The sequence below is a fragment of the Metarhizium robertsii genome (assembly GCF_000187425.2).
Source record: "Metarhizium robertsii ARSEF 23 chromosome Unknown MAA_Scf_1, whole genome shotgun sequence".
Lineage (NCBI taxonomy): Eukaryota > Fungi > Ascomycota > Sordariomycetes > Hypocreales > Clavicipitaceae > Metarhizium > Metarhizium robertsii.
Window position 1 is genome coordinate 4,080,590 of NW_011942149.1, and position 14,627 is coordinate 4,095,216.

General features: G+C 54.1%; 3 protein-coding genes across 3 annotated transcripts; 2 read left to right on the top strand and 1 right to left on the bottom strand.

The window, feature by feature from the left end:
- Positions 1-264: 264 nt before the first annotated feature.
- MAA_02290 (translation release factor eRF3) lies at positions 265-2,561 on the top strand (the record flags this gene model as incomplete). Its single annotated transcript, XM_007820288.2, has 3 exons — positions 265-583; positions 644-2,391; positions 2,508-2,561. The coding sequence occupies 3 exons, from the start codon at positions 265-267 to the stop codon at positions 2,559-2,561; spliced, it is 2,121 nt and encodes a 706-aa protein (XP_007818479.2).
- A 5,649-nt stretch (positions 2,562-8,210) lies between these two features.
- On the top strand, positions 8,211-11,230 carry MAA_02289 (phosphoenolpyruvate carboxykinase; the record flags this gene model as incomplete). The annotated part of the gene is made up of 5 exons (XM_007820287.2): positions 8,211-8,310; positions 8,434-8,482; positions 8,564-8,639; positions 8,707-8,907; positions 9,887-11,230. 5 exons carry the CDS (start codon positions 8,211-8,213, stop codon positions 11,228-11,230), a joined length of 1,770 nt encoding a protein of 589 aa, XP_007818478.2.
- Positions 11,231-12,268: 1,038 nt separating this feature from the next.
- Positions 12,269-14,206, bottom strand: MAA_02288 (Major facilitator superfamily domain protein; the record flags this gene model as incomplete). The annotated part of the gene is made up of 5 exons (XM_007820286.1): positions 12,269-12,589; positions 12,657-12,768; positions 12,836-13,595; positions 13,687-13,795; positions 13,931-14,206. The coding sequence occupies 5 exons, from the start codon at positions 14,204-14,206 to the stop codon at positions 12,269-12,271; spliced, it is 1,578 nt and encodes a 525-aa protein (XP_007818477.1).
- Between the last annotated feature and the right edge of the window lie 421 nt (positions 14,207-14,627).

The window sequence follows — 14,627 nt, forward strand, 5'->3', positions numbered from 1 at the left end:
AACCATAGCCAGGCCCGATCATCTCGAACGATCGTTTTGCCGCCTAAATCCATGCCCAAGGGTATCTCGGAGAGGCCAAGTTCGTTTCATCTCGTTTGACTCACAAGCAAGGCTCAAGCTTTCCAACCGGGGGGAACTCATCAGGCAGCCACGCGGGGAACCAACGAGGGGCATTATTTAGACGTGTCTGCGCCAACATTTCCTGTTTTCGACCCACCGAGGACCTCTTTCAAACAGCATCGTTTCCGTCGCCGGCCGATAATCATGTCCAACCTCAACTCTTGGGAAGACGATCCCGCCGCACAAGACGAGAATCTCTCGCGGAGAGCTCAGCAGCAGCTCAACGTCAACGCTGGCCAGAGTCAAGGCGGATTCCGCCCCGGCGCCACTTCCTTCCAGCCAGGCGCCCAATCGTTCCAGCCTGGCCAGCCATACGGCGGTGGTTTTTCCAACCAGTATCAACAGCAGCAGCAATACTACCAGCAAGGCTACTATCCCCAATATGGTCAGCAGCAAGGCTTCAATCAGTACAACCAGGGAGGCTATGGCGGCAATTTCAGCCAGGGATATAACCAGGGATATGGTATGCCGCCTCTGCTATTCGATTTCTCCCAGCGCGCAAAACTAACTACCATGTTCTTAGGTGGAGGATACCCTCAGTATGGTCAACCGGGCCAGGCCCAGCAGCAATCCACACAAGCTCCCGCCTCTGCTGCTCCTGCAGCCGCACCGACTGCCCCCAAGGTTCTAACCAAGGAGGGCGGTCCCAAAGTCCTTAGCATCGGCGGGGGGGGGGTCGCCCCCCCCCCCCCCCCCAAGCCCAAGGCCAAGGTCCTTTCGATTGGCGGAAGTGGAACTTCCACACCTACCAAGGACAAGGAGGAGGCCAAACCCGAGCCCTCAAACAAGCCAGAGGCTGGCCAGAAGGCTGCTGCTGTCAAAGCTATCGAGAAGACTGGTGAGAAGGCTGGGAAGGCCGCCTCCTCAAGCAAATCCTCTGGCAGGACCTCCCCAACTCCATCTTCCGGACGATCAAGTCCATCCGGCCCCGGCGAGAAGAAGGCTCAGCGCGAAGTCGACGCCGTTACCAAGGAACAGGCAGCCGATGTTGACGACGAAACTCTCAAGGAAGTCTACGGAAAGGAGCATGTCAATATCATTTTTATTGGTCACGTCGATGCTGGTAAATCTACCCTGGGCGGATCCATCTTGTGGACGACTGGCATGGTTGATGAGAGGACCATGGACAAGTACAAGCGTGAAGCCAAGGATCTCGGCCGAGAGTCTTGGTATCTGTCGTGGGTCATGGACCTGACCAAGGAGGAACGTTCCAAGGGCAAGACTGTCGAAGTTGGCCGTGGCTTTTTCGAGACAGAAAAGCGCAGATACAGCATTCTGGATGCACCTGGCCACAAGACCTACGTGCCCAACATGATTGGTGGCGCCTCACAAGCCGATGTTGGTATTTTGGTCATTTCGGCTCGCAAGGGTGAATATGAGACGGGGTTTGAACGTGGAGGACAGACGCGTGAGCATGCTATGCTTGCCAAGACGCAGGGTGTCAACAAGTTGATTGTCGTCATCAACAAGATGGATGACCCTACGGTCGAATGGTCCCAGGAGCGTTACACGGAGTGCACAACCAAGCTCTCTCAGTTCCTGAAGGGAACAGGCTACAACCTGAAGACGGATGTCTTTTTCATGCCTGTTGCCGCACAGTCTTCACTCAACATCAAGGATCGCCTCCCCAAGGGCATTGCACCGTGGTGGGAGGGTCCGTCGCTGCTAGAATATCTGGACGGCATGAGCGCTCTTGAGCGCAAGATCAACGCACCATTCATGATGCCAATCAATGCCAAATACCGAGATCTGGGTACCATGGTGGATGGTAAAATTGAAGCCGGTGTTGTCAAGAAGGGCATGTCTCTGGTCATGATGCCTCGCAAACAGACCGTGGAGGTGTCGGCGCAGTACGGTGAGCAAGAGGAAGAAGTTCCCATTCTGCAGTGCGGCGATCAAGTACGAATGCGTCTCAAGGGTGTAGAGGAAGAAGATATCCTGCCTGGATTCGTGCTCTGCTCACCCAAGCGACTGGTCCACTGCGTGGCCGAGTTCGAGGCACAGATTCGTATCCTGGACTTGAAGAGTATCTTGACATCTGGGTTCAACTGCGTTCTGCACGTGCACTCGGCCATTGAAGAGGTCACCTTTGCTGCGCTGCTGCACAAGCTGCAGAAGAATACCGGCAGAAAGAGCAAAACCCCCCCGACACATGCCAAGAAGGGAGACAGCATCATTGCACGGATGCAAGTGATTGGTGGAGCAGGATCTGTTTGCGTGGAGAAGTTTGAGGATTATCCCCAGATGGGTCGCTTTACTCTTCGTGATCAGGTACGTTGTCATTGCTTGCTTGTGCAACAAACAAACACAAACAAACGAAAGGGGGCAGAAACAAGATGATGAAACAAGTAACTGCAAGCAGAAACTAATCTATCTGTACTGTATAGGGACAAACTATTGCCATTGGCAAGATCACCAAGCTCATTACTAACAGCGACTAAATGAAGGTATCCTGTAAGTGGTGCCGCCATGAGTTTCTGTATTCGATAAAGTCATCAGAATCGAGGAGCTCCCATCTCCGAGTCAAGAAAGGAAGAGATGGGGGGCAAGAAGAAGAGGCATTGCGCGCGTGCTAAAGATGCTCGGTTTCCCATTGAACAGACGGAGGCGTATCTTTGACGAAAGAAAGCCGGCGTTGGGAATAAATGATATGGCAAGATGGCTTCATTTGATGAGGTGGATAGGTGGATTCCGGTAGATAACACACGGCAATCTGGAAGCATAGATGGGCTCAAAAAAAGATACAAAAGCTATGTCCCTTTGGCAGAATTCGATAATAAAGATGCATGATAGCACCCCCTACGAAAGTATGTTATGTACAAGAGGGTCCATGCCACTTGGGGCGCAGACCTGCAAAAGGTAACTAACTATCAGGTATCACAAAATGGGTAGCCAATGAGGACGCAGTGCATGTGTGTAATACCTGGTCGCTTGGTAGTAGTGATGAGCGAGGCGGGCGACCGGACTTGTTCGCAGATACGCCTCGTATCTACGACACAGGGGCGATTGGTAGGGGAAAAAAAAAGGGACGGAAGGACACGGGATGCGGCTCTTTGCAAGGCCAGCGGCGGGTGCGTGTGTTTTGTGTGGCAGCCCGACTGTGCAGAGGCGCAGCTGCGACGCGGCGCGACTCCATGGACATGTGCAATGACACACAAAACCAGCATCGTGACGTGCGTCATGGACCTGGTTTTTTTGGAACGCTGGTCCATCCCGGTACTGTGGGGACCCAGAAAAAAAAATAGGTGCATTAAAAAACAATGGCTAAGAAGGAGGTAATAGGGCTCGTTTCTTGTTGGCCCCCCCTTCGCTTCAGCACAACTTTAATTTTTGTACGGGAAACTAAATGTTGCAAAGTGGCACGAAAAAGAACCGGGAGCCTGCTGGCGCATCCCCGTGTTGGGCCCCCTGCGCGAGGGGTCCATCCTCCGAGTCGGGACACGGAACGGCGCCAGAAGTGGGGAGTCGTGGCTGGTGGACGCCCGAGTGTGGAGACGGCGGCCAGAATGGGCGTGGCCGGAAGGGGGACACGGATTCGGAAGGTAACTATACCATCTGAGATCTGAGACGGGCCGCTACAGGAAAAATGGTGTCGGTTTTATAAACCGTTTTTTTATTACATCAGGACTGCGAGTTCGTGTGTGTGTGCGCGTGAGGAGCGGAATGGGCAATAGGAAGCGAGCATGATTCAAAAAGGGAGTAAGATGAAAAGGGAGCAGGCGAAACAGACAAACAGCCAAACGGTCGGTCAAGCATTGTGCCTTTTCCGAGGGGGAAGGATGGGCGGCACGGCACGGTAGGTAGGTAGAGGGTGTGCGGCCAGCGAAGTGATAAAAAAAAAAAAACCAAGATGCCGAGCGCAATACGGTGCGAAATATATTGTGCTCGGCGGCAGGAAATATCCCGGGACGGCGAGCGTGCGTGAAAAACGGTCGTCGAGGGGGGACACCGCCGTTGGACGCGTGGGGTGAAAGCATTCCTCTGTGCAAGTCTCCCAAGGGGGGCGTGCAGGTATCATCAATTAGTAGTAGTGGGAGTATTACAAAGGGAGCACGTAATCGCAGTGTCATCCTGACAATTATCCCTCTTCCGAAGCCGAAAAGGAAAAGAAAAAAAACAAGACCACCGAAAATGAATGCAGTCTTGTGCCGGAAGAGAAGAATACAAAAGATACGTACATGTGTATGTACTCTGCGCCTTCCTTGCATGACGAAAGCGTAGGCGGCGGCCGGAACAAGTCGGAGCTGGCGCTGGGTGCGGCGCGGGCAGCCAATCGGCCGTCGCTGAAAGCACTTTGCTGCGGATGGTGCCGTGGAGCCGAGACGGTCGCGGAGGTGCGGCGGGCGGGTATGTAATGCAGGACTGACTGGGACACGAAACGCTGGGACTGGAAAGTGACGGTGACGAGAAAAGCTGGAGGGGGCTTGGGTAGTTTTTTTTTTATTTAGTAGTGGTGGTGATGCCTGATGGCGGATTCCTGGGATGATGCATGCCCTGCAGGGGATATTTCGACGGTCAAACATTGAACGGTGACGAATGCTCTTGGGGGACGACAAGCGGGGAAGCAATATTTTTTTATTTCATTTTATTTCTTTAAAAAGACAAGAATACCTTGCAAACCTACAGAGTCAAGACGATGGTTTGTAATTTGTGGCAACGACAGTCTTGGCATAGCCCGACAAAACAGCGTCAAACAGTCATACATACATACACATTGCAGTATACAGAGTCGTCACCCAAGGCCAAGACCAATGACTGTTCCCCCAAGGTCCCGAGGGGCGTGTGCATCAGCCGGTTCCATGTTCAAGTTCAGATGCTGCAACCCGCGCGGGCTGATTCGGCGGACCACGAGGCACCAGACCACATGCATGTAGTAGCATTTAGTATACTACAATAAATCAACCATCGAGACTAGCCACAGGTTCAAGAATAGTAATAAGACTAGGAACCGTATTCAAATTGCCCCCTTCTGGCCCCCACGCCACCCGCCCTCGAATAACCAATATTTCTGACGCTTCATCCTCTCACTTCTCGCCAGGAATGGAGCTCGCGAGATCTCTGCTGGTCATGTGGCCAGGCGAGAAATGATGGCCGTTATACATACGGGGAAGGGGGCAGCCAAGGGACAGGGTTGTCGTCGCGCTTCTCCACAGGCGGGTGTGCGAACTTGTTTCTGTTACGAGAGATTCGACGGGTTCGAGGCCTGGAGGGGTGCTTGGCTCGAGTCTGGAGTCGTGGGGTATTACGATACATGCACACACTCGACAGTCGACACCATGGTATGAGTTGTGCCCTTGTCCAACTTTGGGCTTCCATTCGTTGCAGTTCACCAGCGGTGTGGTGATGTGTCGTGTCAACAACGGTGTTAGTACCAGACATATCATCAATCATTCATGTCTATGCGTGCGCCAGCGCCAGCGCCAGCGCCGGCTCGTAGCGCATCTCGACGCAGCGGCCGCGCTGCCTTGGTGCCCTCGGTCAGGTACCCTCTTTCTTGGCTTTGGGTGTAGCTGAGTAGTATATGCAAACATGGGTTCGGGGGCCGGAAAAGTATGCATATTTGTCCATGTGTCGAGCTTGTCGCCAGGGCCGTAGAGGCTGGCCAGCACTTGAGGTGAGTTGAAGTTGAAGATGGGCTTCTTCAAGGGGAAAAGGGGGGGTGTGAGTTTTGCTCCAGGCCTTCGGGAGTTGCATGCCGTTCAATGTTGCCTGGCTCTTTGCGGTCCGTTTCGGATCCATCTGCAAAACGGTGCAACGGGCTCCCATCAGGTTCCCATCAGGTTCCTGTCGGTTCCTCGGCCAGAGATACGGAGCACCGTTCCTGATGTTGCCGAAACGGGGTGGCCGAGTTGCAGGGTGCCTGCATGGCTCAGACGTCTTGGTTCTTCTCTCTGCGTGACGGGATCCCATGTCTCAGCGGCCGCTTGTAGCTCGAGAGTCGAGTGTGCCGACAGTGACCGATACACGGCATGGAACATTGTCGCTGGTGGAATGAATGACGATGGCGGCCGTTGGGACATTGGATACTGGGACAGGGACCAGGGGGATGGGATTCATCGACGGCGGATACATCAATTGCACATGTGCGTCTCCAAGTTGCGTCATGGATTCAATGTTCATTGACGGCACTGGCTGTCGGACAAGGTGCATCAAAATACGGCAGGGACGACCGTTCAATGTTCGAATCAGGTCAAGTCGATAAGTCAATAGTAGTCTGGTAGCACTGTACGCAGAACCACCTGCAACATTTGAATGGTTGCACATGTCAACCAGACGTCTGGTGAGTGTTGGCACCTGAGGTCAACTGGTGCTGGCGCTGGGTCCTGGGTTGTCGGAAGCCCACTAATTCCAGGCCTGGAGATTCCCCACGCAGCGCTCCGTCAGCGCAGTCCCGCTGCCTGGGCCACCAGACCAGACATGTATCCTGGATTCAACATTTGAACATTGCATCAATCATGTTAGTCGACATCGAGGTCAACTAAGTATCAAGTCGAGTTGATCTAAACAGCCAGCTAACTTGTCATCTTGGGCACGGTTGGCCTCCGGGCCCAAGGGCGAGCCGGAAGCAAGGACCAAGGCACCAGACGCAAGTACGCTCGGCCATCCCATTGCCGTCTGAGATATCCGTACAACGAACGGCAGTTGTCTGGTGTCCGGTTTTCGTCCCGAAAAGTTCCTACATCCGGCGCATTGCAAGCGCGGACCACGATGCATTCAGTCAATCCGGGTGAATGGGATTAGGATTCCAAGACGCAAGATTCTAAGTTTGCAATAACGTCGGAGGTAAATGGTATTCAAGTTAAAAAGGAGGCCATTTCCATCTCAACCTCTTTCTATTTTTTCTTCTGCTTCTTTTCATCATTGTGCTTCACCGCCGAGTTGGTTGCCTACTTTACTTTTACTTATCGAGACCGAACTTGGTCACTTGACCCAGTGCTGATACCTGATACCTGATACCTGAACCAGCATTGAACAGTCAATGCCCACTGTGCTTTGTGCTACAGCGCCATTGTACCCGCCTCAAGCTCCCCGTCTGCTCCCGGCCAACACTACTGTCTGAGACGCATTGCCATTGCCGCTCGTCGCTGCACAATCATAATACGACACCACGCTCCTCCTCAGCGGCGCCAGCCCCCAGCCCCGGACATCTGGAGCCTGATTTCCCCACGCCTCGCCAAAGCTAGCGCCGTCGCCGTCCAACCAGTTGCTGTGTCGCGCCTTGTGGCGGCTCCCTGGGCACCAGACTTTCAGCGGACATCTATTGACGCTCCAGCACCTCCAGCAGCATTCAGCCCGTCAGCCTTCAGCGCCTGGCGTGCCAGACATCAATCCAGTCACTGACCACTGATCCCCCCGGCCGCGACGCCCCCTCCAGCTCCCACGCGCCCCCCTCTTCTCCATCGCCACGCCCAAGCCGATCCTCGTCCAAGCAATTGCTCCCCTCGCCGCCCACCCGCCATCCCGCCAGAAAGCAGCAAAGCCTAAACGCAGCCCTTCCGGTATAATATCGTGGCCAGTCCCCTTTGCATCACCTGCCTCGACGTCGGAAGCCAAACCACCCTCAAAGCGCTCTCCAGACGCCCCCTGGCCCCACTCCGTCGCCGCCCGTCTCGTCATTAACCAGCCGGCCCAAGGCAATTCCAATCTGACAACGTCTGGTCCAACTACTTACTTTACTTCTCCTCCACGATATTCACCTGCAAATCCGCAAATCCGCCATTCTCTCGGCTCCACGCCCCCCCTTGCCAAGTATACATACATACTGCTTCCGGATTGTCTTATAGCCGCTCAAGTACCCGGCACCTGTACCTGTACTCCGTACCTGGCCCAGAATCCCACCCGGTGCACTGCGCCTTGAAAAGAGTCAAGACGCTACCGCGCCACAGCCTTGCCGCCGTCATCCCCAAATCGACAAACTCCTTCACACGCGACACATCAGCCCGTCCTGCTCGAATCACACCCCTCCCCCTTGCTCCTCTGTTGCTCTGGCTTCCGCTCCAACTAGGCACCCCCCTTTCATTTAGAAAAAATTCCCTGGGCAAGCCGAGATCGAGCACCACACTCGGTCCCCAAGATTTGAATACATAAGGATGAAGGACCCCATCGCCAGGACCGCATCTCCTTACACTGATCCTTCTGTTCAAGGCCCAAGGTTCAAGATTCAAGAATCCAGAACTGATTTGCGCAAGAGTGAGTAGCTCCCTGTCCTCTCTGTCTTGTCTTTTTTTTTTTTTCGTCTTGCTTCCCTTCTTGGTCTCTCAAGTCGTCAACATGACGTCGCCTCTCATGGCTCTGGGTCTAACAAGCCGACAGTGATCTCCAGCAACGTTAACAAGACCGCTTTGCACCCTGGCGGTGTTCAGTAAGTCGATTCTCCTCCTCCCCCCGGGCCGCCCTGCCATGTGGTCGCTTCGGCTTTGCTTACACCTGTTTCTTCACCCAGGCCTCACCACAACCACACTGAGCTTGAGGAGGAGCTCCACGAGACTGCCCACATTGACTACGACCGTGTCGCTATTGTACGTCAAGACAACAGAACATGTTTTCTTGTTTTTTTCATAAATCTAACAAGCCTGATGTGCACAGATCCCCAACCCTTCAGTAGCCGCTCTCTACGAAGATGCTCTCGTCTACGAGACGGGTTCCGCCATCACCTCGAGCGGTGCCCTGACTGCTTACTCCGGAAAGAAGACTGGCCGCTCACCTCTCGACAAGCGAATCGTCCAAGAGCCGTCATCAGAAAACGACATCTGGTGGGGTCCCGTTAACAAGCCCATGAGCACCGAGGTAAGCTGCGCTGCGCCCGTTCTTGTTTCTGCCGCCTGTTTCTATGTCGTGCATGCCGCGGGAATGCTGTGTCGCCTGAGGGCCGGATGTGCGAGCCGAGACCCCAGACTTCCATGCATGACTCTGCCGCACGCACAGTGCACAATGTACAATGTACCCTTTTTTTTTTCCCGTTTGCGCTGCCCCACGTTTTGGCGCAGCTCGTGACGACAGCCCGAGGCAGAAGCATCGCATCGAGCCGCAACCAGTTGTCGGGCGACGATGCTGGAACTCTCAGCTCGCTCTCTCGCTCGCTACACATGCTGGCTACAATCCACACCTTGCCTCTGCAGCCATTGCGGCAATGCAGGCCTCCTGGTGATGAATTTGTTGGTTGCGAGTCCTGGAAACGCAGGTGCTGCCATTGGCCGCTCTGCTGCCCCGCTCACACATGCTTTTTTGCCTTGGCTCTTGCCCCACAGCCTGCCTAATCGGCAGCCCGAGCCTAAGCGGTCCCCAGTCCGGAGGCGTCTGTTGTTCCGTCTCAAAAGTCAGATCCTCCACACTTGGCCATGGCAGGGTCTGGACTGGGCTGAGTTGCGCGACTCGTCCCGATTCGATCCGAGTACCACTGTCGAGAACCGAGTCGAGAACCCGTTTGTGCCCCTGCAGGTCCTCCGGGTCCTACAGGTCTTGTGCAACCCTCGGTGCTGCGGCCGGTACTCCCCCCCTGCATGTGCGAGGACTGCTCGACGAGTTCCAGTACGTGGGGGAGGCTGAGAGATGGGACGAGAGGCACCGCATGCGCAAGTGTGAAATGCATCATTTCTCGAGTCGCTGCCGCCTGGGACTGGGCGGCCTTTCATTGCTGTTTGCTCACTTTCTCGCGTTGCAATTGTTTTCATTCTTTTTCCTTTTTTTTTTTTTTTTTTTCACTTTCCTGTTATAAGACATCATATACTCATGGTGGTTTGTGACTAACATTCCTTTCCCCCCTCAGGTCTGGAAGATCAACCGTGAGCGTGCTGTCGACTACCTCAACACCCGCAACCGCATCTATGTCATCGACGGTTATGCCGGCTGGGACGAGAAGTACCGCATCCGCGTTCGTGTCATCTGCGCCCGTGCCTACCATGCCCTCTTCATGAGAAACATGCTCATCCGCCCTCCTCGTGAGGAGCTGGAGCACTTCCACCCCGACTACACCATCTACAACGCCGGCTCGTTCCCTGCCAACCGTTACACCGAGGGCATGACCTCTCCCACCTCAGTCGCCATCAACTTCGCCGAGAAGGAGATGGTCATCCTGGGTACCGAGTACGCCGGTGAGATGAAGAAGGGAGTCTTCACGGTTCTCTTCTACGAGATGCCCATCAAGCACAACGTCTTGACCCTGCACTCGTCCGCCAACGAGGGCAAGAATGGCGATGTCACCCTCTTCTTCGGTCTGTCCGGAACTGGCAAGACCACCCTCTCCGCCGACCCCAACCGTGCTCTGATCGGTGACGACGAGCACTGCTGGAGTGACCGTGGTGTCTTCAACATCGAGGGCGGTTGCTATGCCAAGTGCATCGGCCTGTCCGCCGAGAAGGAGCCTGACATCTTTGGCGCCATCCGCTATGGATCCGTTCTCGAGAATGTCGTCTTCGACCCCGAAACCCGTGAAGTCGACTACGACGACTCTACCCTGACTGAGAACACCCGATGCGCCTACCCCATCGAGTACATCAACAACGCCAAGATTCCCTGCCTGTCAGAAAGCATGCCCTCCAACATCATCCTCCTCACGTGCGACGCCCGTGGTGTCCTGCCCCCCATCTCCAAGCTGGACCGTGCCCAGACCATGTTCCACTTCATCTCCGGATACACCTCCAAGATGGCCGGCACCGAGGACGGTGTCACCGAACCCCAGGCCACCTTCTCCAGCTGCTTCGCCCAGCCCTTCCTTGCCCTGCACCCCATGCGATACGCCAAGATGCTTGCCGACAAGATCGACCAGCACAAGGCCAACGCCTGGCTCCTCAACACCGGCTGGGTCGGCGCCGGCCACAGCCAGGGCGGCAAGCGGTGCCCCCTCAAGTACACCCGTGCCATCCTCGACGCCATCCACTCGGGCGACCTGGCCAAGGTCGAGTACGAGAACTACGGCGTCTTCAACCTCCAGGTCCCCAAGTCTTGCCCCAACGTCCCCGCCGACCTGCTCAACCCTGAGAAGGCCTGGACGGCTGGTTCCGACAGCTTCCAGAAGGAGGTTGTCAAGCTGGGCAAGCTCTTCCGCGAGAACTTTACCAAGTACGAGAGCGAGGCTACCGAGGACGTTGTCAAGGCTGGTCCTGCTGTGTAAAGAGTGGGCATATTTGGTGCTGGATTTGCGAATCTTTTTTTTTTTTTTAATCTTGGGCCACGTCCAGTGGGAGTAAGGGGGGTACCCTAGATCATCTACCCCCGTCTCACGATTTTAAAATTTTTGTCTGTTTTTGTTTTGGGATACACTGCTTTGGATGGCGTCTTGTTTTTAACCATCCGCGCCCCATGGGGGTGCGATTATTTTGGACATGTAGCATGATTATGACAATGGTCACAAGTGTAGGCAGGTACTTAATGGAAGCTTACATCCAGTCAGTGTTTTTTTCGATTCGACGTGCATGGTGTGAATCTTATTTCCAGCCTCAACTTGTCCAGATGGTCGTAATGTATCTTACAAGGCCAACGACTTGAACTTGGACTTTGGACCAAAAGGATGCGTCTCTGTCGACATGGTAATTGCGTAGTGAGCCCTACATGTGTGGGAAGTTTCGCACCTGCGAGCGAGTACATGACTGGTCAAGAAGAGGCAGAGTTTCAATTTCCTCGACTTGGTCGGCGGCAAGTCAGGCATTAGCCGCGCACGGAAGTCTACTGTTATCCTATCCATCTAGCTGGTGTATTCCAGGCAGACTCCATTTCACCAGGGAGACACGGACCATTCCGTAGCGAGGAAGCATACGGAAAGAATCAACTCCGTGGCAGACTAGTCACTGGCCTGAGTTTGCCAACGGACACACCCACGACAGGTACACTCCAAAATGTTCCTCGGGGCCTGGATTTGCTGCAAATGGTCATGTCCGGCATGTACGAAATGAAGAAAAGATTCCCTTTCATGTGCAATTCGTCTCTCTGTTTCGTGTCCTGGTTACATCCAACAGACAAATACAAAAACTGTGTCGCTCAAATATCTACAACAAGATGCCTCCTCATACAACTTTAATAACAAAATACACTACGCTGCCCCCATGTCCAATACCATATTTCTACACGTAACTTCACGTCTCGCGTGACAGGCAGGAAGCCTTTCTGTTTTGGGTATCTTCACTTTTCCACCATGCAAATTACACATTCCTCCTTAGTAAGTGTAGCGGAAATGCTTATTTTCCTTGTCGGTCAGGGTGGCCCAAACCTCGGGGGATAGGAACTGCTCCTCCGTCTCCTTGCTGCGGTCATTTCGGCGCTTGTTGGCCCATACATAGTAGAGGAACAGCACGAAAGTAGTGACGGCGCAACCGGCTTGAGTACCCATGACAGCCAGCTTGGCAGGGTGATAATCGGGGGCGTCACGGGCCTGGAATGTCTGAGGTCCAATAATGTTGCCGAGGGAGAACGAGCCAGAAATAATAGCAGCAGCAAAGGCTCGTTTGGTAGCACCAGCACAGTTGGCGACAGTCCACTAGAAGTGAGGTTGAGTTAGTCGATACGCCACACCCCAGGCCAGGCAAGAATGGATATCGACTTACGTTGTAGAAGATTGTGAGAGGCGCGACGACGGCATTGACAAGGTAGATACCGGCCAGCAACCCAGCCTTGTTGGACTTGGGCAGGAAAGACATCAGGGCACCACCAATGATTCTGGTTTCGACAAGTTAGCCCACACGGCTCGGATTTTACGACCGCCAAGCGGATGCTGGGTACTCACGCAGGAATGATACAGGCAATGATCCATGCCCACCTATGCGACTTCTTACGAATACCGTAACCGACCATTAGTGTAAAGAAGATACTGACAATACCCGATGGCATGTTTAGCAGAGCGGCCTTCTTTGGAGCCCATGCTGGAGGCTCGTCGGATAGAATGTTGCGGATCAGAGTAGCCGAGTAAGTGGTGACAACACCGCTCGAAACAGACAGCAAAACAACGGACAGAATCAAGAGATAGATCTGAGGGTCTAGCAGAGCCTCGAAAATCTCCTTGACCCGGAACTTGCGGCTCTGGATACCGGTTTGGTTGACACTAATGTGCTTCAGAAGAGCAACCTTCTCGGTGTCGGACAGCCACTTGGCCTGCATTGGGGTATCGGGGATGAACAACAAAGTGCAGATGCCGAAGACAACAGTCAAACATCCTAGGACGACAAACATAGTTCTCCAACCAGCCAGGGCGGCACCGGGCGTCATGTGCTGGAAACCGAAGGAAACGAGACCGCCGACAATTTGACCAAGACCCAGACCAAGATACCAGAAGGAGAAACGGGGAGCCTGCTCTGACTTGGTGTACCATTGGCTGCTGATAAGCATCAGAGAGGGGGCAATAGTGGCCTCGAAGATGCCGAGAAAGATACGCGAGACAAGCAAGCTCTGGTAATTGTGGGCAGCTGCACCACATGCGGTTGCGATGCCCCAGAGAGTGACGTTGGCTCCGAGCCACTTGGCGGCGGGAAAGATTTGAAGGAAGTAAACTGCAGCAGGCCATGTGTTAGCCAAATATGATCCTCGCACCGAAGAGTTCGTTTTCGGTCGCTGTTTTGCTATGCGACAGGGGCAACATACTGTTGGGAACTTCGAAGCAAAGCAGACCAACGAAGAGAAACGTGGCAACATTGGAGAAATCATTGCCCTGGAGCTTCAGGTCCTTGTTGATTCCCATGACGGCGGCATACTGGCGAGTTGATGGTTAGCGATTAAGCAATCGTGGGTAATTTCCAACTGCGACACTGCAACCTGACCCTGGTACGGGCCAAAGACTTGCAGATGTCGCTTGGGAAAGAAGGGTGGCGAACAGGTCGTGGCTCACATTCAGGATAACCTTGTCAAGGAATTGCATAGTGTAACACAGGAACATGAGGGGAACAATGTGCCAGTCGATCTTGTGGCGCAGAGCAGTCAGATTAACCGCATCGATGCCTTCGGCGTCGCGATGTTCGTTCAGGAACTTCCAGGCGGCATCGACGTTGGTGACGCCAGCAGTGGCCGGGAGAAATCCAGCGGGGGGGTCATTGTCGCTTGACGACGATGAGCCGGTTTGGCGAACATGGGCGTCCTTGGTCTTTTCGTCGACATGGGTAGACATGATAACCCAGTTTGGTAACCTTGAAGAGGGTGCTTCGGGAGGACCTTTTGCGCCGGCCACGAGAGATGTAGACAGGCGAGGCGGAGAAAGACGCCTGAGCTGACAAAGAGAAAACAGATTCAAGTGAAGGGATTATAAAATGGCCACAGCTGTCTCAAGGTTCGAGGCGCCGACGAGCAGACGAGGTACAGAAAGGGTCCGGTAAAAAAGGACGCAAAAGCCGGTACGGGCAGAACACGAAGGCGGGCGCGGTAACGACTCGAATTGCAGCAGCTCTGCAGACGAGACGACAACGGACTTGTCGTTTCAGACAGCTTGCTTTAACACGCTAAAGAACCCGTGGTAGGAAGGGAAGAAGATTGAAAGGAAACGGATTTATAGACCAAGAAGGAGAGGCAACGAACGAGTGTTGCAACAGATT